At 42.6% G+C, this 26,674-nt stretch overlaps 2 protein-coding genes across 4 annotated transcripts in view; one reads left to right on the top strand and one right to left on the bottom strand.

Annotated features, from left to right (window-relative positions):
• Nucleotides 1-26,674, top strand: part of KHDRBS2 (KH RNA binding domain containing, signal transduction associated 2) — a 432,530-nt gene that overhangs the window by 334,434 nt on the left and 71,422 nt on the right. The window lies entirely within an intron of this gene.
• Nucleotides 20,056-26,674, bottom strand: part of LOC308583290 (uncharacterized protein) — a gene marked incomplete at its 3' end in the record, with an annotated part of 69,998 nt that continues 63,379 nt past the window's right edge. The window contains exons 4-5 of the mRNA XM_081187106.1: nucleotides 21,830-21,858; nucleotides 20,056-20,158 (exon numbers count right to left, since the gene is read on the bottom strand). Of these exons, the coding sequence (XP_081043232.1) occupies nucleotides 20,056-20,158; nucleotides 21,830-21,858 (132 nt within the window). The remainder of the gene's footprint in view (nucleotides 20,159-21,829; nucleotides 21,859-26,674) is intronic.

Below are 26,674 nucleotides of genomic sequence, written 5' to 3'. Positions count from 1 at the left end.
AGTACATGTTACTGGCCAGGGCATTGCAGTCTCTGACTGCATAAGGATGAGGATACTTCTGAAATTTTCCTTGCCTGACTTCCATCTTAAGATTCCCCCCCCCCTAATTTTTTTATTCATTTTATAACACAAATAAAAAACACAAACAGAAAAGACAAACAATATAAACAAATTCTTGTCATATCCTTATTTTTCTAAACATTGTTAAGTGGGCTTCCCCAAATCCCACCTATCTGATTTTCATTTTACTTCATCTTTAGCATTTTACATATATCGCTTACTTTAACCATAAAAAACTTCACATTTTATCACTTATAAAATATACTATCTTCTACTTCTAACCCTACCGATTTTTGACTTTGAAATGATTTGGTCGGGTTGCCCAAGCAGAATTGGTGTCTTAGGAGTCCCGCACTGTTTTGTGTTGTACAGTATTTCAAAAAATTTCCCAGAGTACACAGTGCATTCACAGTTTGCCACAGCTTTCAGCTCCCGCCTTTCCCGTGTATCTTTTCTCCTCCTCTACATTAACAATGTTCATGTGTGTGTATACCAAACACTGCTAAAAAGGAGTATTGATGTGATTTTATGTATTAATGTTTCAAGATTCTCCCCACCCCACTGCCACGGCGTATTCTAAAACTGCATGCATGAACTTGTGTGTATTGATTAAAAAAAACACCCAGAGGGGAAGCAATCTTGACGCGATTATTGAAATGACTGTATCAAGATTCTGGTGTTGTGTGTGTGTGTGTGTGTGTGTGTGTGTGTGTGTGTGTGTGTGTTTTACAAACACAAAGAAGCTCATGTGTAAAACATCATAATTTTTGTATGTACTTAGTGCAGTGTTTCATTCATCTGCTCTTTCATATTGATAGTTCAGAAGGGGGGCAAATACAATGACTTTACATGAATGGATCTGGAATTCATTTAGAAGCCAGAGTTAAACTAGAGAATTCAGGAGATGAGGGACCCAAAGCAGAGCAAAACCATGGAACAATAAAGGAATGGAATAGAGGAGATCTTCTCATTCTTAGTTGAAAACTGGTCGTGGCAAAGTGGCATTTGTCATTGGAGCAATCCCAACATTTGATCTCACTTTCTCCTTGTACAGGAATCAGTCACTATAATATCTTGCTGTCTTACTCTATGAAGACAAGGAGTCAACCAAAAATATAATCCTGTGTTTTGAAAAGGGATGCCTGACGAAATACAAGGGACGTGGCTGGCGCTGTGGTCTAAACCACTGAGCCTCTTGGGCTTGCTGATCGGAAGGTCAGCAGTTCGATTCCGCATGCCGGAGTGAGCTCCCGTTGTTCTGTCCCAGCTCCTGCCAACCTAGCTGTTCGAAAGCACTCCAGTGCAAGTAGATAAACAGCTACTGCTGCAGAGGGAAGGTAAATGGCGTTTCTGTGTGCTCTGGCTTCCGTCACAGTGTCCTGTTGCGCCAGAAGAGGTTTAGTCCTTCTGGCCACGTGACCCAGAACATGGTCTGTGGACAAACACCAGCTCCGCGAGCCTAAAGCGAGATAAGCACTCCATCCCATGGTAAAGTTTGACTAGACTTACCTTTACCTTACCTGGCCAAATTTCTTTGAATTTGATGCAGACTCACCTGTGCCACACCTCTTTGACTAATGGACAGATGAGAACATAATTAATCCTAGGATTTTCTCTCTTCTCCAAATTTTATGTGAAATTACTCAGATCAAAAACACACACCAGCGTTCATTAAGTAGGTATTTTAGATTCCTGCTGTGTGGAAAATTCTTCCCTAAAAAATAAGACATGCACCAGTGATTATGTGCTTTTGACAGATGCTAAAATCTTTTCTTTTTACCCAGGCTTTCCCAGATTAGGGCATGAGTCAAGTGTACTGCTGGTTAAGGGAATGTGAAATTATTGTATTCTGCTGTTTTATGAAGCACTGTTCTTATCTTTTATACAGTGCTTTGTAAATTTTGTTAATTGTTAAGCCATTTGTACATTTTTCAGAATAATAAAGCTAGAGATAAAATGTATATTTAATTACATATTTTGTGATAAAAGGCATGGTTAAATATTACTTAAAATGCATTTTTTCATGCATATCTTTTTTTTCAAAAAAATGAAAAAACCTAAATGTGCTTTAAATGTATAGTGTGCACACAGCCCAAGACTTCAGAGTTAAGCATGGATAGGAACTTGACTCTCACTTTGGAGAGCGGAGCCCCAGTTCAGTGAGAGACAATCTGTGTGTACAAACAGATCTCGTACACAGCACACTTAAGAGCTTGGTGTGTGGAATGTGGGTGGATGATGCCCAGGATCAAGTATATAAGGGAAAATATGGTGTTGGAGCTTCAGCCCAGAGATCCATGAGCAGAGCAGTGAGCTGAATGTGTGGTGCTAGACCCACAGAGGCTCCTTCCCACTGATAGAAGGAGTTCACTGTAGCGCCACCATCTTTCTGTTTCCCACTAACAGTTTACAGGGGAAAGGAGGCAAGTGCCTGATTTGGGCAAAGGGCTACCAAGTGTTATCCGCCCCCCCCCCCAATACATTTTCTGCAGAACACTTGCAGAACATATACTCAATGTATTTTATGGGGGAGGTGGAAGAAATTGCTGGTATGTTAGCGTTTTAATAAAACACAACCTCCCAAGCTGTCAGCCAAGGTAATGTGCAGTGTGATATAGTAGCAACTTGGGAAATATGTGAGGAGATGTTGTCAGTAAAGGAAAACCCCCAAATATCTCTTTTATAGTAGTCTCTCTTTTTTTGTTGTTGTTACAACAACAAGAGCCACAGTATTTAACAACGTCCTTGTAAATAACCAACTATGCAAAAAGTGTACCGCAGACGTAAGAGAGCAAACATCAATAGCACTGAAAGTGGGAAGGTGTCCATTTATAGATATCGACACATTCCAATTTGCTGCCCTTCAGATTTGTATAACTAAATGTTGGTATTATTATTATTTATTTGATTTAAATACCACCCTTTATCAAAAGATCCCAGGGCAGTGTACACCATTAAAAACATATTACAGAACATCAATGATAAATACATAATAAAAACAAAGTAAAAAGCATACTGACAGAAGCCTACTATTAAAATAAGAATCACAATAACAGTCCTCTCCCCATACACTTTTGCAGGCTATAGATTATTTAATAGCCATAGGCCTGAATAAAGAGAAATGTTTTTGCCTGGTGCAAAACATGTAATAATGGTGCCAAGTGAGCTTCTCTGGGGATAGCATCCACACTTGGCGAGCCACCACAGAAAAGGCCACTAGCAGCCTGTAAATGCCACCAAGACCATCATACCACACTGACTTAAATGGAATGGAAGGCCTAAAGCTGTATACACTGTACGTTTGAAACACATTTAGATCACATGACTTCACCCAAGGAATCCTGGGAACTGTAGCTTGTTAAGGTTGGCTGATAATTGTAACTCTGTGAGGGGTATACCTGTGTTCGGGAAGCAGTATGCTTAAAAAATGTATACAGCCCAAGTCAGTGCACTGAGGCAGGACAGTGCTTCTGACTTTTATGCCTAGCCGGCTTCAAGGGCACATGTGTGGCCAATGCTCTCCCAGCCAGCTAGACACACCTCCCAACAAGAGCTGCAACGTAGTAAAAAGGTTAGCTGGCAGCTAAGAATCCTCCACATCAGGTGAAGGCTGGGAGAATGTCTCTGCCATGTGCAATTTGCATGGGTGAGTTTATATTTTGTTTTGAATTTTTATTTGCATCTGTGTTCTTATTCTTGCCGAGCTGCCTTGGAGGCCTTTGGGGTGGGGCGAAATGTGGCATATAAATAAATAGTAACTGTAAACAAAACAATTTCACCTGTCAGACAGGTAAACTGACTAACCTGTACTTGGCCCAGCCACTTACCAGGATGTAGAAAGAGACGGAGCATCTTCCTTATTGATTAAGGAGGTAAGAACATACTCCCCGCCCCCTGACTGATACACAGCCCTGAAAGAGTGCCAGTCCTTGTCAGTCACTTCCACCAAACATATTCCCATCCTTGTTGCTTATTTATAGCCCTGCTGGTGTTGCAGATCCACGTTTACCGCACAAACTTGAACCCTGGAACCCTGCAAAGCAAAAGAGGTGCAAGGGAGGAGGAGAGCTTATTGTGAGAGAAGTGTGGCTTATTGTTTGCCCCGTACACTGTATCTTTAGTTGTTGTTGTTTTTTAAAGAAAACTTGCAAAAGGTGAAAAATAGTCATTAATAGCGATGGTATATAAATAGAAAGTAATCTTCCCTCCAATCTTTCATGCTCATAATTCTACAGTATAGACCAGGAGAAAAATTACCTGCACATATCCCTTCCAGCAAGTTGCACCACAGATATAGCTTCATGAATCAATATAATTTAATATAATACAGTACATAATGATTCATGTGGGTGGATTTTAAAAGAACCTTCTTAGCCTCCTGAATGCAACGTGATGCACATAGCTACATAGAAAATCAGTTTGTTGGTGTTGTCAATGCATCACGTCCTCTAAAGAATTATAATCTTTGGTTTTTGTTGTGAGGGCAACTTCAGCTATGAATTTTAAAGCTGCTCTTGCAGTATGTTTATTTTTTCCATGAAAGGGGGAGTTCTACATATACAAAAACACCCAGGGAAGCTTGCCATTATGGATAACACATATATCATACCATAGAGCTACAGCAGTCACAGCGGCAAGCATGTTAACTGCACAATAGAAACCTAGCTTATTATTTGGGTACCTGAAAGCCTGCCACACAAGAGCATCTGTCCTCAACCTGGTGCCCTCCATCTGTTTCAGACTACAATTTGCATCAACCAGCAAAATGTTCGCCCACAAACAGGGCAAAATGGAGCTGGTTTTGCAAACATGGAGACATGTTGGCCCATATATCCCTAATCAGCAGTAACATTTATATCTTTTATTGCTGTTTTTCAACTGAGGGAAATGTTCAGATTTTTGTGCCTTTCTTTGAATCTGCTCTGAGGAACTGGTGAAAACAATCAATACAGAATAACTCCAGGACATGTCCAGGCTCATAAAAATAACTCGTAGGTTTTAGCAATGTGCAGGCATGAATTCATACAGCATGATCCCCTGGTACAAATTAGTCCTGTATAAAATAGTAAAACTTTTGAGCTTTTACGTTAAAAATCCATACCCATTGAATCATCCCGGTCTTGTTATTGCTGCCTGTGAACCCTTACAATCATAAGCTTTTCTACATTGACTAGTAGAGTCTCTCCAGGATTTTAGACAGGGGTCTTTCCAAGCCATGCCTAGACTTGCTGAGGACCGAACCTGGGACATTCTGCATGTGTTCTACCACTGAGCTGTTATCCAGAAGCCCCATTAGTGATGAGGTCAATGGTACCATTCTTGCAAGGGACGCGGGTGGCGCTGTGGGTTAAACCACAGAACCTAGGACTTGCCGATTAGAAGGTTGGCGGTTCGAATCCCCGCGGTGGGGTGAGCTCCCATTGCTCGGTCCCTGCTCCTGCCAACCTAGCAGTTCAAAAGCATGTCAAAGTGCAAGTAGATAAATAGGTACCGCTCTGGCGGGAAGGTAAACGGCGTTTCCGTGCGCTGCTCTGGTTCACCAGAAGCAGCTTAGTCATGCTGGCCACATGACCTGGAAGCTGTATGCCGGCTCCCTCGGCCAGAAAAGCGAAATGAGCGCCACAACCCCAGAGTCGGTCATGACTGGACCTAATGGTCAGGGGTCCCTTTACCTTTACCATTCTTGCACAAATCCTTTATTGCCCATTGTGACTCAGTGACAACTGGCTTCCAAAGGGTTACTTAAAATTTCACAGGAATGTATTCATACAGTGCAAACATATCCGATGCATTTCATTAGTTAATGAGAGTTGACTATATGCAGTGTGCAAATAAGTTGATTATAATATCATGTCTTGAGAAATGTGATTTTATTCTCTGGTATAAATACAGATTAGCTGAACATCTATTTTAAGCAAAACAGGGACATGAGAAAATGTGCTTTTGTCACTTTGATCCCTTATAAACCATAGAATGCAATACTAATTTGATTGGTTATCAGTGGGTGCCCCTAGGGCTGCAGGGGGGTGGGGAGAGATGAATAAACTGCTTCTTTTCTACTGCTGTAAAAAACCAAAACCATCTACTTTATCAGTTATGGGGAAGGCAATACATAGTGGAAACTCTGGTTTTTATCTGTTTTGTAGGGAGAGTTGCCAAATCTCTCATGCAAACAATTCACATTGAACGACAGGTTGAGAGCAAATGGGGTGAGATTGGCTTCAGTGTCCCAATTCTTTAGCCGATATGGACAAGCTACCGTACCACTTCATTATGTGTTTCCATAAGCTTCCCAAATACCCTGAACAATAAGTCCCGTTCAAATTGAGACTTGGTAATTTAGGAAGAGTACTGATAAATGAGAGGCATTTGCCTTGATCAGCCATGGTATCTTCTTGCATTTAAAAAGTAAGAACAAGAATAAAAGGCGCCACAAATAGAAAATGGTGGCGATAACCATGATTATATGTGTGCTCTCTGGAATTGCTCATCTAACGCTTCAGTCCTAAAGCCATTAAAAGGAATTAAACTTCATCATGTGGATTCAAGAGCTGATGGCTTTGCGTGAATGGTCATGCCTCATCTTGTCGTACTTAGTACAACAGATAGTAAAGCTTCTTTGGGGGGATACTTCATATATCTACGTTGATTTTAATTCCATTCAGAGTCCCATGTTTTCTCCATCAGTTCAGAAAAAAAATCAAATATTTGCAGGCAGGGAGAAAATGTTGAGTCATTAAATTAAGCCCTAACCAATGAAGTAATAGATGGCAATTGTGAAGAAATAGGGTGTGTCTTTTTCTTTGCAATTATTGTGGCCCTCTTGGAATGCAGAATTAAGAGCAAACCAATGTCTTTTGCTATACCACACCAGCTACATAACCGAGGACTCGAACCTAAGGAGAACATGTTAATCACTACATCCCTTCAGTTACACCTCAACTTTACAGTTCTCTCACTGATGTGAGAATAAAGGCTTACCTTGAATGCCATCTTTGATAACTCCTGACTAGAGACACTCAACTAATCCCTCTCTTTACTATCAGATTCAAAATGAAGAAGGCTACACTAAAGGAGCGTTCTCTTCTTTTCATGCCTATTAAACAATACTTGCAACTAAGAACTGATTTGACAACATTTTCAAAAGTTGAGGCTCTTCCCCCCCCCCCACAGCAGTAACTGCAGTTCCCAACAAAATGATCCACGTAAAACAGACAGAATCGATGAAATTGACATTTTAAATACTTTGTAAACATAAACCAAATAGCAAAAAGAAAACAAAATCACAGGGTTATCTTCCAAGGAATAGCTAATGTATTAAGATTCAGCAAAAGATATTGAACTTTCAGGGTTACCGGTACTCTACAGAGTCTTTGCACTTTAGCCATTTCCTGTCCACAACCTCAACTGTTCAGGGACAGGCCAACCCTGAATAATAAAGAGTCAAATCCCATGAATCATGGAGCATAATTACAATAATATGCATAGGGCTTTAGCAGGGAGAAGGGTTCAGTAGCCAGATTCACTATGAATCTGTGTTCAGGGACTTTTCTCTGTGGGGTAGCATTCAAACCATTGATCTACCACCCACAGAATGGAGTGGTGATAAAAAGTTTAATCACTTCAGTCTGCTGATTATATGCGTAAACTCACTCCTATAAATCAGATGGGATGTATTAGTCTATTCCCAATCCATGCCAGTTCTGTATATGTTCACTCATCATTTCCATCCAACTTCATATTTAGGAACTTATTTAAATGTACATTTTATCTCAATGTATGCTTTTCTAAATGTATTTTATCTTAAAATATGTACTTTATTGCACTTTCATACTTTTGTGGTGAGAATTGTATCACAGAATTCACCTCTGTCCCTATAAATCAGTGGTTGATGGAGTGAGAACAATGCACGAAGCTCTATGCTTTCACATCACAAAGAGAACAATATCATTAAGTCAGCATAGCTTGAGATGTTTTGCATATACTACTGGGTTTCTATAGAGAAGTAGGCAAAGAGTTCTACACAGGTTATCTTGAAAATGTTTCAAAAAGGATGCAGGAAGTAGATTTGCAACATTCATAAGGTTCAACTTGTTGTTGTTTAGTCATGTCCGACTCTTCATGACCCCATGGACCAGAGCACGCCAGGCACTCCTGTCTTCCACTGCCTCCCGCAGTTTGGTCAAACTCATGCTGGTAGCTTCGAGAACACTGTCCAACCATCTCGTCCTCTGTCGTCCCCTTCTCCTTGTGCCCTCCATCTTTCCCAACATCAGGGTCTTTTCCAGGGAGTCTTCTCTTCTCATGAGGTGGCCAAAGTATTGGAGCCTCAGCTTCAGGATCTGTCCCTCCAGTGAGCACTCAGGGCTGATTTCCTTAAGAATGGATAGGTTTGATCTTCTTGCAGTCCATGGGACTCTCAAGAGTCTCCCCCAGCACCATAATTCAAAAGCATCAGTTCTTCGGCGATCAGCCTTTTTTATGGTCCAGCTCTCACTTCCATACATCACTACTGGGAAAACCATAGCTTTAACTATACGGACCTTTGTTGGCAAGGTGATGTCTCTGCTTTTTAAGATGCTGACTATAAGGTTCAATATATAGTCCCAAATCCATTTCTGTTCTAGTAGCTTTGGAATTGTTATTAGCTGCCTTGCTCAATGGCCTTGAGTGATTAATGATGGAGGAGTATATGCTTGAGTTTAGTTTAGTTTAATTTGTGTTGGGATAGCATAATATACACCAAGTGACCTTCCGTCATGCAAATAAGCATATTGATTGATGCTGAAGAATATTAGGATTTGTTTTTAATTAAAAAAGGGTGCTTTCAAGATCAGAGCATACAAGCTAAAACTTGAGCAAGTATTACCCTTTTTTTAGTATGCCTGAATAAAGTAACATCTTTAAAGCAATTTTCAAATATATTAAATGTTAGAGGCTACTTCTGTTGCCTTTCCTAGAATTTAATCAGCAGCTATGGCCTTCAGAAGACAATAGGACAAAATACAAGGGTATTGCATGAGTGTCATTCAGGTTAGCAAGCAAGGCTAACAAATTGTTATGTATTTGTCAAAAGTCATCACTCACTAGGGTATGAAGCAATGAACATAAAGATGGTAATTTCATAGATTCTGAAAGATGTCTTATCCTAGCCATCATCTTTCTTGTTTCATTAAATAGAAGTCCAGCAAACTCAGGGAATACTATGCTCAAGGAAAGCCATAAGGCAATGTAAAAAAAAAATGGATTAATGATATAAAACCATTCTCGTCCTCTGTTGTCCCCTTATATAACCATGGATTAGGATAAATTTTATTTATCCCTTCATAATAAGGCATTGCAAGGGAAATATGTTTCTGCAATAGGATATGATCTTGTTCAATATTCTGTTTTTAATCAAATGTCTTTTTGACCCAAAATATATCATATAAAACCAGTTTGTGAAATATACTTCCTGTAAATATTTCCCTGTAAATTTCAGCAGATGTATCAGTGGCAATAGAGAAACGTTTGCCAGTCTCAGGGTAGGTCTCTTTTAAAAAATGCCCACATTGTAGACATAAATGTTGCAAATAAAACCAACTGAAGTAAATGGAAATTGTACTTGCAGCTGTACCCCAGACAAATATATATATATACCGTATTTTCCGCCCTATAGGACGCACTTTTCCCCCTCCAAAAATGAAGGGGAAATGTGCGTGCGTCCTATGGGGCGAATGCAGGCTTTCCTCTCGCTCTCCAGGCTTCAGGAAGCTATCCGCAAGCCTTGGGAGCGCCGCGGGAGTTCCCGTCGGGCTCCCAAGGCTTGCAGATAGCAGCCTGTATCTCGAAGCCTGGGGCGCGCTTCTCCCCGCCTCCAGCCCTACAAGCTTGGGGGACAGCGGGGAGGCGGCTTCTCCCCACCGCCAGCATCCAAACCAGGTCGGGGGACAGTGGGAAGGCGCGCTCCGCCTCCCCGCTGTCCCCTGAGCTTGTGGGGCTGGCGGCCAGCCTCCAAACCAGGTCGGGGGACAGTGGGAAGGCGCGCTCCCCGCCGCCAGCCCCACAAGTTCGGGGGACAGCGGGGAGGCAGGAAGTCGCGCCAGTCTCCCAAGGCTTGCAGAGAGCTGCCTGTTCTGGGGGCTGGGGTTGGGGGAAGCTTAGGCTTCCCCTGCCCCAGCCCCGCACCTGGGGGGAAATAAACATTTTTTTCTTTATTCCCCCCCCCAAAAAAAAACTAGGTGCGCCCTATGGGCCGGTGCGCCCTATGGGGCGAAAAACACGGTGTGTGTACACACACACACACACACACACACACACATATATATATATATATATATATATATATATGTAGGTTTTGGTGTCTTCGGGTGTCTTCACGTGTAAGAGTTGGGGTGTCTAGGCGACGTTTCGACGAGGTCTCACTCGTCATCTTCAGGCTGGTGCTTTCGGCTTCTTGTTACTGGAACAGAGCAGGATCTCAGTGTTTGAGTTCCTATAAATACTGTTGAGGGGGTGTGGTGTATAGCCTCCAACGTTCTGGGCAGAGAGGAAGTTCCCAGGTTAGTGTGCCTTTTCTTCTTTTGTTCATTAATTACTTGAGGGATATCTTGAGTGATTTCTTGAGTGATATTCTGAGTACCACTTAGGAGGGTCATTAGGTGTGGATTAGTTGCTAAAGCTTTCGTGTCTTGACCTCTTGAGCTTGTGAAGAGTTTTTCTGAGAAGATGGCTGTACTGCAAATAGTTGTGCTCTGGCTTGGCTTCGTGTATAGGGGCGAGCTGTGGTTTTGTGCCCTGTGCCAGCCAGATCTGTGTCTGGCAGGCGGGACGTGTCGTCACGCTTGTTCATGTTGTGAGGGTGTTTCTCTATCTCGATGGCTTCCATGATTATTCTCTTGTGGTGATGTTCCATGTTAAAGAGCAATTTGGAATCTGCAAAATTAATTTCGTGTCCTGTTTCTTTCATGTGTTGGTAAAGAGAGGAAGTTTTGGTGCACCAACCAAAAAATAGCCAATATCCTCAGAAACCCCAAAGATAAAATCCAGCTAGAAAACCAAGGGGTCTATGAAATACCCTGCAAAGTCTGCCCAGCCACGTACATTGGACAAACAAACAGACGAATAAATGCACGTATCGCAGAACACAAGAATGCCGTCAAAAAAGAAGAAAAAACTTCCTCTCTTTACCAACACATGAAAGAAACAGGACACGAAATTAATTTTGCAGATTCCAAATTGCTCTTTAACATGGAACATCACCACAAGAGAATAATCATGGAAGCCATCGAGATAGAGAAACACCCTCACAACATGAACAAGCGTGACGACACGTCCCGCCTGCCAGACATCTGGAAATTAGCCCTCCCCACAAAAACCGACACCAGAACCAGAGGCACACAGAACGCCATCTCCAATCAACCACACCAGACCCAAACCCAGACCCTCTCCACAGATAAATTACAGACACCATCCAGTAGCCAAACCATAGTGGCACCTCCGGATGCTGCACCCCCCTGCAATCCCTACACAGATCTGGCTGGCACAGGGCACAAAACCACAGCTCGCCCCTATACACGAAGCCAAGCCAGAGCACAACTATTTGCAGTACAGCCATCTTCTCAGAAAAACTCTTCACAAGCTCAAGAGGTCAAGACACGAAAGCTTTAGCAACTAATCCACACCTAATGACCCTCCTAAGTGGTACTCAGAATATCACTCAAGAAATCACTCAAGATATCCCTCAAGTAATTAATGAACAAAAGAAGAAAAGGCACACTAACCTGGGAACTTCCTCTCTGCCCAGAACGTTGGAGGCTATACACCACACCCCCTCAACAGTATTTATAGGAACTCAAACACTGAGATCCTGCTCTGTTCCAGTAACAAGAAGCCGAAAGCACCAGCCTGAAGATGACGAGTGAGACCTCGTCGAAACGTCGCCTAGACACCCCAACTCTTACACGGGAAGACACCCGAAGACACCAAAACCTACATTCCTGTACCCGTGAAAATCTACGAAAGCATATATATATATATATATATATTGGGGAATAGTTTGAATGGCTGCTTACTTGATATTTCCCTTAGCATATAACCTCTTTATTGAATTTTATTGTGATAAAATTTATTGTAAATGCCAGTTATAAGTTGTGGGTGTACTCTTTGCTGGGTGTACTCCACTAAGGCTGCTGATGGTGGGTTTCCTTATTATGTCTCCACTGGGACAGGTATGAAATTTTTGTGTCCTGTTTTGGTGCTCTGGCTATGTTTTTAATAAGTGCATTGTCATGTTTGCTGGAAATCCTTTCTTATTTGCTTTGCTAATGGCCACCATATTTTTGTGGTGGCCACAGTGGTTCTCCCCCCCTCTAAGATGCCCTGGAAAAATGCTGTGCCGTCATCATTTAGGGGTTAAGAACATGGCAAAAATAAGAACCTGCTAAAAGTTAGGGGCAAATGTTGCTACACATATTGGCAAACATCAGAAGCACATCACCTCTGTTCAGAGGCATGAATGCCCCCAACCAAGGGATTGAAATGAATAATGTGTGCATCTAAGTGTATGTGATTTAGGTACCCAGGAGGACGGTGTCAAAATCAAGCTTCATGGTTAGAGCACATGTCCTGCATGCTGACAGTCTGAAGCTTAGTGCTCAGAATCTCCAGTTTTAAAAGATCTCAGCAAGCTGAACTGAGGGCCATGCATGGGATCTCATTAGCAGCACCTTGGGAAATCAGTGCCAATTAGACTAGATAGTACTGAGCTTGTTGGATCAATGGTCTGGCTGTGTATAAGGCAGTTTCACCTAGACACATCTTGACTTGTGTATATATATTGCAGGGTGGTACAGATAACACATTTGTTTATTCAGTATCAAACTGGGTATTAACTGGGTTCACTGGGAACCCAAGGAAGTAAAAGCTAGCATGCTGAAAGATGGCAAATCTTGCAGTATGTTCATATTATTACATATTGCCTTTTTATGCTCTTAAGAGTATTGTTTTATACTATTACATTAAACGTACTGGGGATTAATAATCTTTTGCAGCATGTATTATGGATAATATACTTCTAGTACAAGGTTTTAATTATGCTGTTTTAGAAAAATACTGTGCACCCAAATTGGATTTAGTTTGCTAATCCTATTAATAAATATTTGAGCAGCTTTGGCTTTGTTGTCCACCTCCTTGATTACCTTGCTGCTGCTTCTTCTGCCTTTGTGCTTTCTACTGATATTAAAATTCCTTATTCTCATTTATAAGGCTCACATGAATGTGATACATTTTTTTCTTCTGGTGCCTGCAGTTACATTCTCTGTTCAAGATGAGCATGTGAGCCTGTTAACACTGATAAGCTATCACAGATTGCTTATCAAGCCGACCAAAAGCAAGCTGGAAAATGATAATCTATCAGATGTTTGTTATAACTTCAGTTGACTGTATGACCGAATAGTGGTGAATTCAAATGACCAGCTGGAGTGATAGTTAACACTTGGTATGCTTATTATGTTCCAGCAAGATTACCTGAGTGGATTACAAATCTAAGAACTGCCTTACAAGATCAGACAGTGGTCTATCTCTTCCAGAATTCATGCAGTCAGCCAAATGCCTCTGTGAAGTTCAAAAATGCATGTTACATGTTCCAGAATATTTTAATATTCATAGGATATTGTGGATGAATCAGTTTATTTCTGGTTCATATCATTTCTGCTCATAGATTTGCTGCAGGAGTGGGGAACTGGATACAGCCAGATTCCTAAATTCCCATTTGGGCAAAGTTTGACAGAGCTCTGCAAAACTCTATAGTCCATTGTTCCAGTAGTAGATAGGTAGCCGTGTTGGTCTGCCATAGTCAAAATAAAAAAATCTCACTATACATAACTTAACCATTTCTCACCTTCCCACCCCTTGCCTTTTCCTGTAAGACCTATTACAGTCGTTAAGAGTCGTCAAGAGGCTCTCTCAGCTATCTGCCTATCTCCCATTCCCACCACCCTTCTGAGTAACACCCCTCCCCACCTTCTCACTATATAGAAGGATCTGGCAACTTCTGTTTCAGTGTATCTGAAGAAGTGTGCATGCACACGAAAGCTCATACCAAGAACTAACTTAGTTGGTCTTTAAGGTGCTACTGGAAGGAAATTTTTTTATTTTGTCTATAGTCCATTGAGAGGTCTATTGGAGGCCTGTGGAAAGGCAAGGCAAGTGTAAATGGCCAAGTTTTAAAAAATGTACAAGCAAGAATACACATCACTTAGTTACCACCTCATTGTTTTAATATAAGAAAGAACAAGACATGGATCCCCGCTCCTCCACAAAAGGGATTATTGAGGAAAGTGAATACCTTTTACTTCCCTTTTACAAAAAAAGCCCCTGGACCTATTCGTCTGCAATTTGTCAGGCTTAATCCGGTTCTGGAGTGGCTTCTCCGCCTGTAAATGTCATCCACTTTGACCAAAGGGGAAATTTTTTATAGCCATTTACACTTCATTTTATGCAGAGTGGCTTGGAATCTAAATTATAGCTCAAAGTGAACCTGCACAAAGCAGCTCAGAAATAAATGCAAATTTTAAGATACAGATATAACACGAATCTTGAGGCCTCTAATGTCTTGTGTAAGTTAAATAGCACCGGTCCCAATATCAGTCCCTGCAGGACTTCTTTGTTTGTTTTTTTCGTTCTATTGTGAGAACTAGCCATATTTCTTTTTTCTCCCCCCCCCCCAGCGGCTAACCAATCCATAAGAGACCTTTAATCCAATGACAGCAAAATTTAATTTAGAATCTTTGGTGAGGGACAGCTCAACCATGATATTCTCCTGGAGCAGCTCTGTGGGTTGGAAGTTGGAGGCACCATATTACAGTGGTTCTGCTTCAACCTGCAGGACTATTACCAATGATCAGCACTGGGGCAAGAGCTGCTTTCACCTTGGTGGTTGTACTGTGGGGTCCTGCAGAGTTCCATCTTGTCCCTCTGCTTTTTAGCATCTATCTATATGAATCCACCGGGAGAGGTAATCTAAGGGTTTGAAGCAAGGTGCCACCCATTTTTGGAAGATACCCAGCTTTAGCTCCCCATACCATCTGAATTATCTGAGGCTGCGCAAGTGTTTGTCCACTGCTTGGATGCAGTAATGGGCTAGAAGATGGCCAGTAAACTCAGCTTGAATCCTGACAAGTTGGAAGCACTGTGGGTGGAAGGTCTGGGAAGTGGGAAGATGACGTGTTCTAGGTGGAACCCAACATAAATTCAAGACCCTAATCTATATGAAATGGTGCTATATAGTGAGATTCTAATATTTACCTACCCTCAGTGGTTATTTCCAAAATAAAACCCCAAAGCCTTCTGCTAGCTGCTTATCATTCCTAGTGGTAAATCTAGAGGTGCAGGAGCTTATCATGACAACCCCATAGTTATCTCCCACAGAGATCAAAGAAAAAGAACCGGATGGTGGAATTATGCCGGTCTTGTGAAAAGCAGCCGAAAGCTGCTCCCTTCCAGTATCTGCCACTTGAGGCAACTTTTTCAGTCCACCTAATGTCTGCCTAATGTCCGCCTAATGCCTGGTGTGCTCTGGTCCATGGGGTCATGAAGAGTCGGACACGACTAAATGATTAAACAACAACAACAACGTCAGGTGAGCCCTAATCACACTACTGTCAGTCATTGGACTGCCAATTTAACAGAATGAAGAAGCGAAGCAAGCAAGACTTGCCAGGGGAAAAGCCTGGCTAAAGATAGAGGGCCCTTTGGGAGAGGAACTGTTTGGGGAGCACTCCGGTTGATGACATACAGTAATAGTAACACTTTCTGAACGTGGAAATCTCTCTCTCCTTTTCCAGTGCTATTACATTCCTGATCATTCATCTCTGTTTCTCTTTAGTATGCCTCTTGACCTTTTCCCCTCTATTAATAATGATCAGAATACCTAATATTGATAAATGATATAGCTTCACATATATTGGTTTATTTTCTTTTAACCTTCATATATCCTTTCCTTAACTGTGTTTTAAAGTCTACCACTTTTAACCTTTTAGGGCAGAGAATGGTCTAATATTCATCATGATATTGTGCTTTGGTGTATGTCTGTGTTGTGCGTTATAGACAGATAGAATGACACAGATATATTACTCAGCAATTAAGATATTGTTGTAATTATTTTAAAGCCATCTAACCAATCTGGAAATTATTTATTTATGCTCTCATTCATTACTATTTATAGGTCACTTTCCTACTAAGAGACCGTCATTGTAACTTAAAAGCAAATAAGGCCAACAACCACATTATTAAAATGTCAAATAAAAATATATAAACTTAAGAGTGTTAGGAAAATGGCAACAAATATAGCAGTATAATAATGAGCCAGGACAACAAAAAGTCACTTGAGACCAAAGGTGTGGTGGCATAAAATGGTCCTTACAGCCCAAGACAATGTCTGTGTTGTAGGGGTTGTATAAACTTCCAGAAAAAGGAATTACATAGCCTGGGCTCCACCACTGAAAAGGCCCTGTCCCAAGTCACCACCAACCACATCCCAGGTTGTTTACCTCAGCTGACAAAGTAGGTTCATACAGGAGAGTGTGGTTATTTTGATTAAAGGTACAGTGGTACCTCGGGTTAAGTACTTCATTCGTTCCGGAGGTCCGTTCTTAACCTGAAACTGTTCTTAACCTGAAGCACCACTTTAGCTAATTTGGCCTCTTGCTGCCGCCGCACCGCCGGAGCATGATTTCTGTTCTTATTCTGAAGCAAAGTTCTTAACCTGAAGCACTATTTTTGGGTTAGCGGAGTCTGTAACCTGAAGCGTCTGTAACCCGAGGTACCACTGTAATCCAAACAGACCTATAAGCAAAGCTCTTTTTTCCCTTCTAACAGCACAATTTCTGTTCTTATTCTGAAGCAAAGTTCTTAACCTGAAGCACTATTTCTGGGTTAGCGGAGTCTGTAACCTGAAGTGTATGTAACCCGAGGTACCACTGTATAGGGCTTTAAAACCTAATGGACAACACTTTGAATGCTGCCTGAAAATGAACTAGGAGCCACTGCAGGTTAAATAATAATTCAGTAACGTGCTTCTTATAAAGCACACCCAGAAGTGGACTGGTGAGATGGCATTCTGCACCAGCTGTAGTTTCTGAGCACTTTTCAGAGATGACTCCATGGAAAGCATGTTACACTAGTGCAACCTGGATGTGACCGAGGATGCAAAAGGAACTACTGTATTTTTCCAACTATAAGACACCCCATGTATAAGATGCCCCCTATTTTTGTGAACTCAGATTTAAGAAAATAGGGGAGATGTACCTGTGTATAAGACGCCCCCTAATTTTTGACATTATTTTTAAGGGGGGGGAACCTAGTCTTATACACGGAAAAATACGGTTTATCTCATGTCACCAGAAAAGAGTTAGCACTCCCAGAGCCTGATCCTTCAGGGATAGGATCTTTTAAGGCATATAAAGAGCCAGCGTGGTGTAGTGGTTAAGAGGGGTAAACTCGTAATTGGTGACCTGGGTTCGCTTCTAGGTGACCTTGAGCTAGTCACACTTCTCTAAAGTCTCTCAGCCTCACCTCACAGAGTGTTTGTTGTGGGGGATGAAGGGAAAGGAGATTGTGAGCTGCTTTGAGACTCCTTAAGGGGAATGAAGGCAGGATATCAAGTCCAAACTCCTCCTCCTCCTCCTCCTCTTCTTCTTCTAATTCTAATGCTACAAATATGAATAGATTACTCCACAATTGAGCTTGCAGATTTCTCTCTTCCAGCCACTCCAATAAGTGAATGTCCAATTAATTAACAGTTATCTTCAAATCACATGGAAAATGTGTGTGATGCATGAGTTTTTGGGTCATGATACAGAAATACCCAAAGGATTGCAAACAAGATGAACTTAGGTGGTCCTACTAGGCTATTTTGGAAAACTGGAAGGGATGCTAAGGGAATTGCTAACTTCTAAATGTGCCAATTCCTTGTGAAATAAGAATCTGAGCCCACTTACACAGCTAGAAGTGTTTGCAAGGTGGTTCTAAATTTTAATAGGTGTAATTCATAATATATATTTAATATGAAGAATTTAATTTCACTCTTCCATCTAGCTCTGAAGCTTTAAATTTCCTATGCAGCCACTACATCTTCATTAGGAGTAGAATTTAGATTCATACTGTTCCCTGGATCCCAACTTCACTACCATATGAACATTGACTTGGAATTTATTAACAGACAGAATCTTCCTTACCCTTAAGTTAGGTTTTCTAGCTAGTATTAAAATGGAAACATATGCATCCTTTTTTCTTTTTTCTTTAGCCAAGCTTGGCTAATCAGCAATGCCTATCTAATTTTTTAGAATCAGAAGGGCAGATTGAACTGTTAATAAATTTGTTGGAAGGTAGGTAGGTGAGTGAAACTTAGCCATGCAAAAACCTCTTTGAAATATGTACCGTATTTTTCGCACCATAGGGCGCACCGGACCATAGGGCGCACCCAGTTTTTAGGGGGGGAATTCAAGAAAAAAAATCTTTCCCCCCCCCGCAGCCCCAAAGAGCAGCGTACAGGCTGCACACAACCTCTCCCTGCCGGAGGGGTTGCGTGCAGCTATGGATCAAGCCAAGGCAGCGAGCGGGATGGATCCAGCTCGCTGTTTTGGCTTCCCCTTTAGCCCCGTGCAGCCTCTCCTTGGCGGAGGGGCTGCACAGGGCTTTCCTGGCTTTACTGGGAGGTGGGGGGATTCCCTCACCTCTCCCCAAAGCCCGCAGAAGCCGTGCAAACCCTTTAAAGAGATCACGGCTTCTCCTGGCTTTCCTGGGAGGCGGGGGGATTCCCCCACCTCCCGCAAAACCGGCAGAAGCCGCGCGCCTTTTAAAAGGGCTACACGGCTTCTCCTGGCTTTCCTGGGAGGCGGGGGGATTCCCTCACCTCCCGCAAAACCGGCAGAAGCCACGCGCCTTTTAAAAGGGCTGCACGGCTTCTCCTGGCTTTCCTGGGAGGCGGGGGGATTCCCCCGCCTCCCGCAAAACCGGCAGAAGCCACGCGCCTTTTAAAAGGGCTGCACGGCTTCTCCTGGCTTTCCTGGGAGGCGGGGGGATTCCCCCGCCTCCCGCAAAACCAGGCTCCCCCCGCCAGCCTTCTAGACAAGTCGGGGGACAGCGGCAAAGGCGCGCTGCGCCCCTGCCGCTGTCCCCCCAGTTTGCGGGGCTGGCGACGGGGAGGAGCAGGCTTCTCCCCCCGCCAGCCTTCTAGACAAGTCGGGGGACAGCGGCAAAGGCGCGCTGCGCCCCTGCCGCTGTCTCCCGAGTTTGCGGGGCTGGCGACGGGGAGGAGCAGGCTTCTCCCCCCGCCAGCCTTCTAGCCAAGTCGGGGGACAGCGGCAAAGGCGCGCTGCGCCCTGGCCGCTGTCCCCCGAGTTTGCGGGGCTGGCGACGGGGAGGAGCAGGCTTCTCCCCCCGCCAGCCTTCTAGACAAGTCGGGGGACAGCGGCAAAGGCGCGCTGCGCCTCTCCCGCTGTCTCCCGAGTTTGCGGGGCTGGCGACGGGGAGGAGCAGGCTTCTCCCCCCGCCAGCCTTCTAGCCAAGTCGGGGGACAGCGGGAATGGCGCGCTGCGCCTCTCCTGCTGTCTCCCGAGTTTGCGGGGCTGGCGAGGGGGAGGAGCAGGCTCCCCCCCCGCCAGCCTTCTAACCAAGTCGGGGGACAGCGGGAAGGGCGCACTGCGCCTCTCCCGCTGTCCCCGAGCTTGTGGGGCTGGCGGTGGGGCTCTCCTGAAGCCTGGAGAGCGAGAGGGGTCGGTGCGCACCGACCCCTCTCGCTCTCCAGGCTTCAGCGAAAGCCTGCATTCGCACCATAGGACGCACACACATTTCCCCTTCATTTTTGGAGGGGAAAAAGTGCGTCCTATAGTGCGAAAAATACGGTAACTATAATACATATATTTTCTAGGAATGTAAACTGAAGAATGGGGTGCCCAAGCAAAACCAAAAAGAACATCAGGAAGCTGGTTCATAATGCCATCTCTTAACTTAAGATCATTTGGATTTTAAGTTGTGAAAGATAATCCTAGATTTCTCACTTGACTCTATTACATGTTGGGCAACAGTGTGCATATCCACGAGTGTGCCTCTTCCCCTGCTGAATTTGAACCAAATAAGAACACAATCAATAAAAGTGAGTAAAATTCAGTTGTAAAAAGTGGGTTCAGAACTTTGAAAGTATTGTTCACGGTCATTTGAACCTATTAATATTTCTCTGTGAACATAGTTTTCAGCCTTTGCAGACTGTATATCAGGGTGAACAGAGGTGTACAGAGCAAAGAGACTTGTGAACACATTTATGGCATTAGCTTTTATGAACTATAGTTTGTTTAATCAGATGCAGATACATGTAATGGCAGATTGAGTGGGGGGATTGTAAAAAGTGACCTCACTAATATAATAAACCGAAAGAACATCTTTTGTGAGTGAAGAACTGGTATTTCCAATATAAACCAAACCATCAAATTCCATAAGATCAAAATACTGCTGTGATTTTGCTAGACTTCAACCTGTATAGCAAGGGGGCATTAAAAATTCTAATTGCTTTGGAAAGTGGAAGTTGTCAATCTATAACACTCAGTACCACTAGTCAGCCCTGGGCACATCAGTACCCTAATTACATAAAGTCTGGCTCTTCACCAATGTTTTAACACTTGATTTATTTCCTGTTTGAGTTTGTTCAATAGAGCCAGAGTTAATTGGTTTTCCAAATGAGTGCTAAAATATAAAGATCCAGCTTCATTAAGTGGAGGCTGTACTTAATATGCACCACTGAGTTGTAAGTCCATGTAAAGGTTACTGGGGTGAGATTTCCGGGCTTTCTCTAACAAACCACAGTCTTGCACTAGTCTGCTTTGCTTACAAATAACAGATAAAACGTTAACTTCTCATTGCTGGTGCGTTTTCCCTTCACCTCTTTTCTCTCTCTCAAGATGAACTAAAAATATTTAGTGCAATTAATTTCTGGGTATGTACGCTGTTCATTCTCAATTACATGAGCACCTGGTTGTAACATTCTGCAAACTAAAATCTTCCCATTCTAGAGATGTGTTCTGGGTGTAGAAACTCCAATATATTCCAAGAACTGGCACACCACCCTTCAACATTCCTCAGAAAATAGGGACATTCTATTCTACGTCCATGGAATGTCCCTATAAGCTCTCCCATTTAGGGGAACATCTAGCCCTACTAAATATACATAGCCATTCCGTTTCCACCGTTTCCAAACTATATCAAAGATCTAAGTTACTTCTTTGTTTGATAAGGAAACAGCCATTTACTATCTATAGAAGAAAATGCTCTTTAAGAATTGCAATTATTGGAGTGTGTTGCTTTATAGAGAGAGTGGGCTCTTTTACAGTACAGTAAAGGACATTAGTTTGCCTGGGGCCACTGTGTAATATACTTAGTTCAATGGTTAATCAGCCTTGTGCACTTGTCTAATGAATGACTCGTAATGCATGACTCTGCCAGGCTTTTCCTTTTGTGTAATTTAAACCACATTATGGGATGATGATAACCCAGGATATTTACTTCCAACCTTGAAATGACTGAGGGGTGCTGCATGCCATAAGAGAATTTTGACTCTGGCATGTCAAATATGCTTTATCAAGTTTTTGTCACAGTTATTAGTCTAGCAACCGTGAAGCATTCCTCTTGGACATGCACCCGTTGGTGTGGTACAATGAAAAGATTTATCAGCTGCGTTGGTTTAAGTATCAATAAAATGCTCACTTTGGGCTTTATTATTGATTAACAAATGACTTACCCAAAGCCTGGCCATATTGTGAAGGTCACCTGAAATTACATTGGAAAAGCATATTTTAGAAACGTGTCAGCATGTTTCACCTTGCCAGAGTCTTGTTAAAGTTCTTCTGTCACATCATGCCCCATTTTGGGCAAACCAAATGACAGAGTACATACTTGGGCAGCAAACTAATTGTGGTAACATATCTCATTAAGAATGCTGGGTTCAGCACGCAGGGGCTTTTCGTCAACTGCAACTACCTTTAATGAGAAGCAGCACAGCACAAGCCACATTACTAGCCTGACAATTTGTTCTAGTGATTTATTATGCCTGGGCTGCTGTTGCCGACATGAAAAGACTGCAGAACATTTGTCTGATGTTAGTGCATGTTGACTTCCCAACTCCATCAAGGCAGCAATAAGAATAAACTGCACAACATGCTTGGTATTTACTCAGCGTGTTTTCTTTGAAAACAAACAGCAGCATCAGGTGAGGTGCTATTCTTTCTGAAACTATGTGAAAGTAACACAAAGAACATAGGGCAGAACCACCAATATGGAGACCAGTAGGGAGGAGGAGGGTGATAAAATAGGTATTGAGAGGATCTGCTTCTTTCTTTCTTTCTTTCTTTCTTTCTTTCTTTCTTTCTTTCTTTCTTTCTTTGGCTTAAATAAATGCGGAATAACACTTGATGCATTCTTTTAATATTGAAAGGGGATGGAAAAGGGAGCCCTTTGTAAATTCTTGTCAATTTTTTATAGTGCTGGAAATCTCTCTGCTCTGATTTTACAACTTTATTCCCTTATCATATTACCAAGTTAAATAAAATATGAGCATGCATGAATGTTAGTTTTTATTTATTTATTTCTACAAAGAAAAGGTGTTTTGCGTTATATATATATATATTTATTTTATTTATACCCCGCCCTCCCTGGCCAAGACCAGGCTCAGGGTGGCTAACATCAGGTATAAAAACAATTGATTGAAATACAACTTAAAAACAAGATTAAAATATTACTTAAAATGCAGCCTCATTTCAGTGGAAGCCCAGATCAAAAACTGTTTGGGGGGAGAAAATGTCAAATCTTAAGGCCAGCTATCCAGACTGGTCCTACGTGGGCCAGAAAAGCCAGGGAAGTCTCCAAATAGAGGTTCCATCACAGTAGAAAAAGGAAAGAGGGGGAGGGAATCAGGCTGGTTCCAAGCCAAAGGCCAGGTCGAACAACTCTGTCTTACAGGCAAGAAAGCAGATCCCGCAGGGCCCTGGTCTCATGAGACAGAGCATTCCACCAGGCTGGAGCCAGTGTTGAAAAGGCCCTGGCCCTGGTTGAGGCTAATCTGACTTCCTTAGGACCCGGGACCTTTAGAGTGTTGCTATTTATGGACCTTAAGGTCCTCCGCAGGGCATACCAGGAGAGGTGGTCCCGTAGGTATGAGGGTCCTATTAAACAGCAAAAAATAAATAAAATTGTTCCCATCAGCCCAAGGAGCATGCCCAACATATAGAAAGACAACATCTAGTTTAGAACATCTAGGAGTTGTCAGGGCATTCAAGTTCTGGGGCTTATCTTTTATTTAGATAGGTTTAGTTACCTAGAGTGCCTAATAGCTTAAGTGTTTACAACCAATGAACTGTCCAGAAATATAGATGCTTCTAATGCATATAATATGTGTCCTGATACATTAGAGGGCAAGGCCTTCCCTAAAAAGTAGTCCTGTTTTAAGTAGTGAGAAATTTCTTTAATTTGGACCAGAAGCCAAGTATTGAAGCAACTGCTAAATATCTAGAAGATAAATGTTCCATATAAAATCTATCTCCTTTTCTCCATCTACTCCCGAACACACTGACCAGATGCTTGGAAGCTGTGGCTCGATGGTTTCGTGGGAGCCGATTGAAGCTAAATCCTTCGAAAACAGAGGTCCTATGGCTGGGTCGGGATGACATGGGGATGAAGGACCAACTCCCTTCTCTTGCGGGGGCCCAATTAGTGCCATTACCTTCCGTTAAGAGTTTGGGTGTAATCCTTGACGCCTCCCTTTCCATGGAAGCGCAAGTTACAGCAACAGCCAAGGCGACATTTTTCCACCTTTGCCGCATCAAGCAGTTGGTCCCTTACCTTTCCTGCCCCGACCTGGCCACAGTGATCCATGCGACGGTCATCTCCAGGCTTGACTACTGTAATTCGCTTTGCACGGGGCTGCCCTTGAAGCTGACCCAGAAACTCCAGAGGGTGCAGAATGCTGCAGCGAGGCTCCTCATGGTGTCTCTGCCATGGGAGCATATTCACCCAGTGCTTTTCAAGCTGCACTGGCTCCCGGTGGAGTACAGGGTCAGATTTAAGGTGCTGCTTTTGACCTTTAAAGCCCTTCACGGCCTAGGACCTTCGTACCTACGGGACCGCCTCTCCTGGTATGCCCCACGGAGAGCCTCAAGGTCCATAAATAGCAACACCCTAGTGGTCCCGGGCCCTAAGGAAGTTAGACTGGCTTCAACCAGAGCCAGGGCCTTTTCAACTCTGGCTCCGGCTTGGTGGAACGCTCTGCCTCATGAGACCAGGGCCCTGCAGGATCTGATTTCTTTCCGCAGGGCCTGTAAGACAGAGTTGTTCCGCCTGGCCTTTGGCTTGGAGCCAATTTGATTCCCTCCCTCTCTTTCTTTTTTCCTTTCCTTCTCCTCCTGCGATAAGGCTACATTTTAATATTTTAATGTTTCAATATTTTAATGTTGTATTTTAATTTTGTTTTTAAGTTGTAATCATTCAACTTGTTTTTATTATTGCTTGTAAGCTGCTCTGAGCCCGGCCTTGGCTGGGGAGGGCGGGGTATAAATAAAAATTATTATTATTATTATTACTTCATATGGAAGAATGTTTAATCAAAGCAAGAAATGACACTGAGCCAGACTGAAATGTCAGATACCTTATTTTTTTTCTAAAACAAAAGTTAACATCCCCCTTGATTCTGTGCATTTTTACTTTGAGAAACTTCTCTCAATAGTTAGTATACCTCCCGTGCTCTGGTATCCATGCATCCCCCCCCCCTTTTGCGGTAGTTTTCCACTGGTACTGAAGGGAGGGTCCTTAAATTAGGTCATAATGAATTTCATCTTTGATATTCTTTCTGACTCTTTATATAGAGCTCCCATTGATATCTGTGGGTGTTCTGCATATTGAAGGAGACCAGACCATCTGAACTGAGATCAATCATGCAGATCTGAAAGAAAAAGTTTCCTGTCAATGTGGAATAGAATGTAAAATGATGCAAGTTTCAGGAGGGTGCTTCCTTATACATTATAGATGGCCTCTTTTCTGGCGCTTAAAGCTTTCTTCCTGAAATTCACCTGCATCACTACACATACTTCTTTTAAGTTCATAACTTCACTTTTAGAGTTGACGTTTCCCTATGTCTAACGGTATTTGTGCGACATCAACCCCCACTTTTTTTTTGCCTCGGATTTGAAGACGGGAAATAAAAGTTATTGAAAAACTACACTAGACAAAAATTCTCTTTGAACAGGACACCTGCCGGGATGATAAGTTACCGAGTGCAGAATATTTAGCATTGATTCATAATGGCCCAGTATCCTGAAGCTGTCGTAAAAGGAAACATAACTAATTCCATATATGTATGTATATGAATGGAAACTTTTATTCACTGAAGATAAAATGCTGGTCCTCAAACAACTGTTCCAAAGAATTGTTTCTACCCTTAAGGATCAATATGTGTCAACTAGTGGCAGAAAACGCCTGGAAAATATGACACAGTGATGGCAGGATTAAAACTTCTCAGTTATTCCAAAGAAGAGATCCTTAGGGGGCGAATTTTAGAGATTTCAAACTGAAGCTGTAAAGCTCTGTTAACACAACTAAATTATTCCTCTTCTAAGGATGCTCAGCTACTTATAGGTATCCGTATTATTTATCAGGGTGTATCTTCACTTCCCTATTCCCACTTTGGCACTGTAGCACCAGGTGGAAAGGCTTGTGCTAGCAGAGACATCATTCATCCCAGTATAGCGTATTGACAAGACAGGAGAGTATTTAGGCCAACATGTACACATATAGGGAGCTGTTAGATTGAATGCATAAGGTCCCATGAAATCAACAAGGTTGAGTTCATGATGCACCTCAAGTTAAAAGATCTCAACTTTAGGGATGGGAAATGCTATCAAATGGTTAAGGTGCTTCCACCTCACTGAGAAGGGTTGATTTTAGTGTGCATATTTAGTTATTATTGAAAGCATTTTTATCCCACTCTTCAGCTGAAAAAGACTCCCAGAGTAGCTTACAAAGGTTAATAATAGGCAAATCAGCTGTTAAGAATTCAGCAGGTTGTGATGCTGGATCTAAGCATCATGGCCCTCTCTCCAAGGGCCTCAGTGATGGCAGCTCATAGCAGGAGGGAGAGAGGGGTTAGAGGGGTTTCAGCTGCAGCTGTGTAATGGAGGATGCACACTAGTGGGGTTTGACTTAACCCAAGACAACATATTGACTAGAAAGGGGTGGAAGAAGAACAATATCTGTGGGGAATTTGTGCTGGATTAAAAAACTCCCACAAAACTTAATAGGCCAGGGGTCACCAACCTTTTAGGGGCTAGTGCGCACATTGGAATATTGAGAAAGAGCTGTGGGCACAAGTCACAAAATGGCTGCCACAGAGGAAGCGTGGCATAACACAAAATGACTGCTACATAAAGAGCAGGAAAAGAGGCAGGACCACAAAATGGAGTGGGCATGCTCTCCTTTATTGGGGGAAAGGCACCTGTCTTCGCTACTGCTGCACTCGTTCACAGAGAGAAACTCTTTACACCTCCCTGTTCAGGATGGAAGACAGGATGTCTAGTCCTGTTTACAGAGACTTTTTTTG

Source organism: Podarcis bocagei (assembly GCF_964188305.1).
Source record: "Podarcis bocagei genome assembly, chromosome: 3".
Lineage (NCBI taxonomy): Eukaryota > Metazoa > Chordata > Lepidosauria > Squamata > Lacertidae > Podarcis > Podarcis bocagei.
The sequence above is the reverse complement of the archived record's forward strand: the minus strand, read 5'-3'. Positions and strand labels throughout refer to the sequence as shown.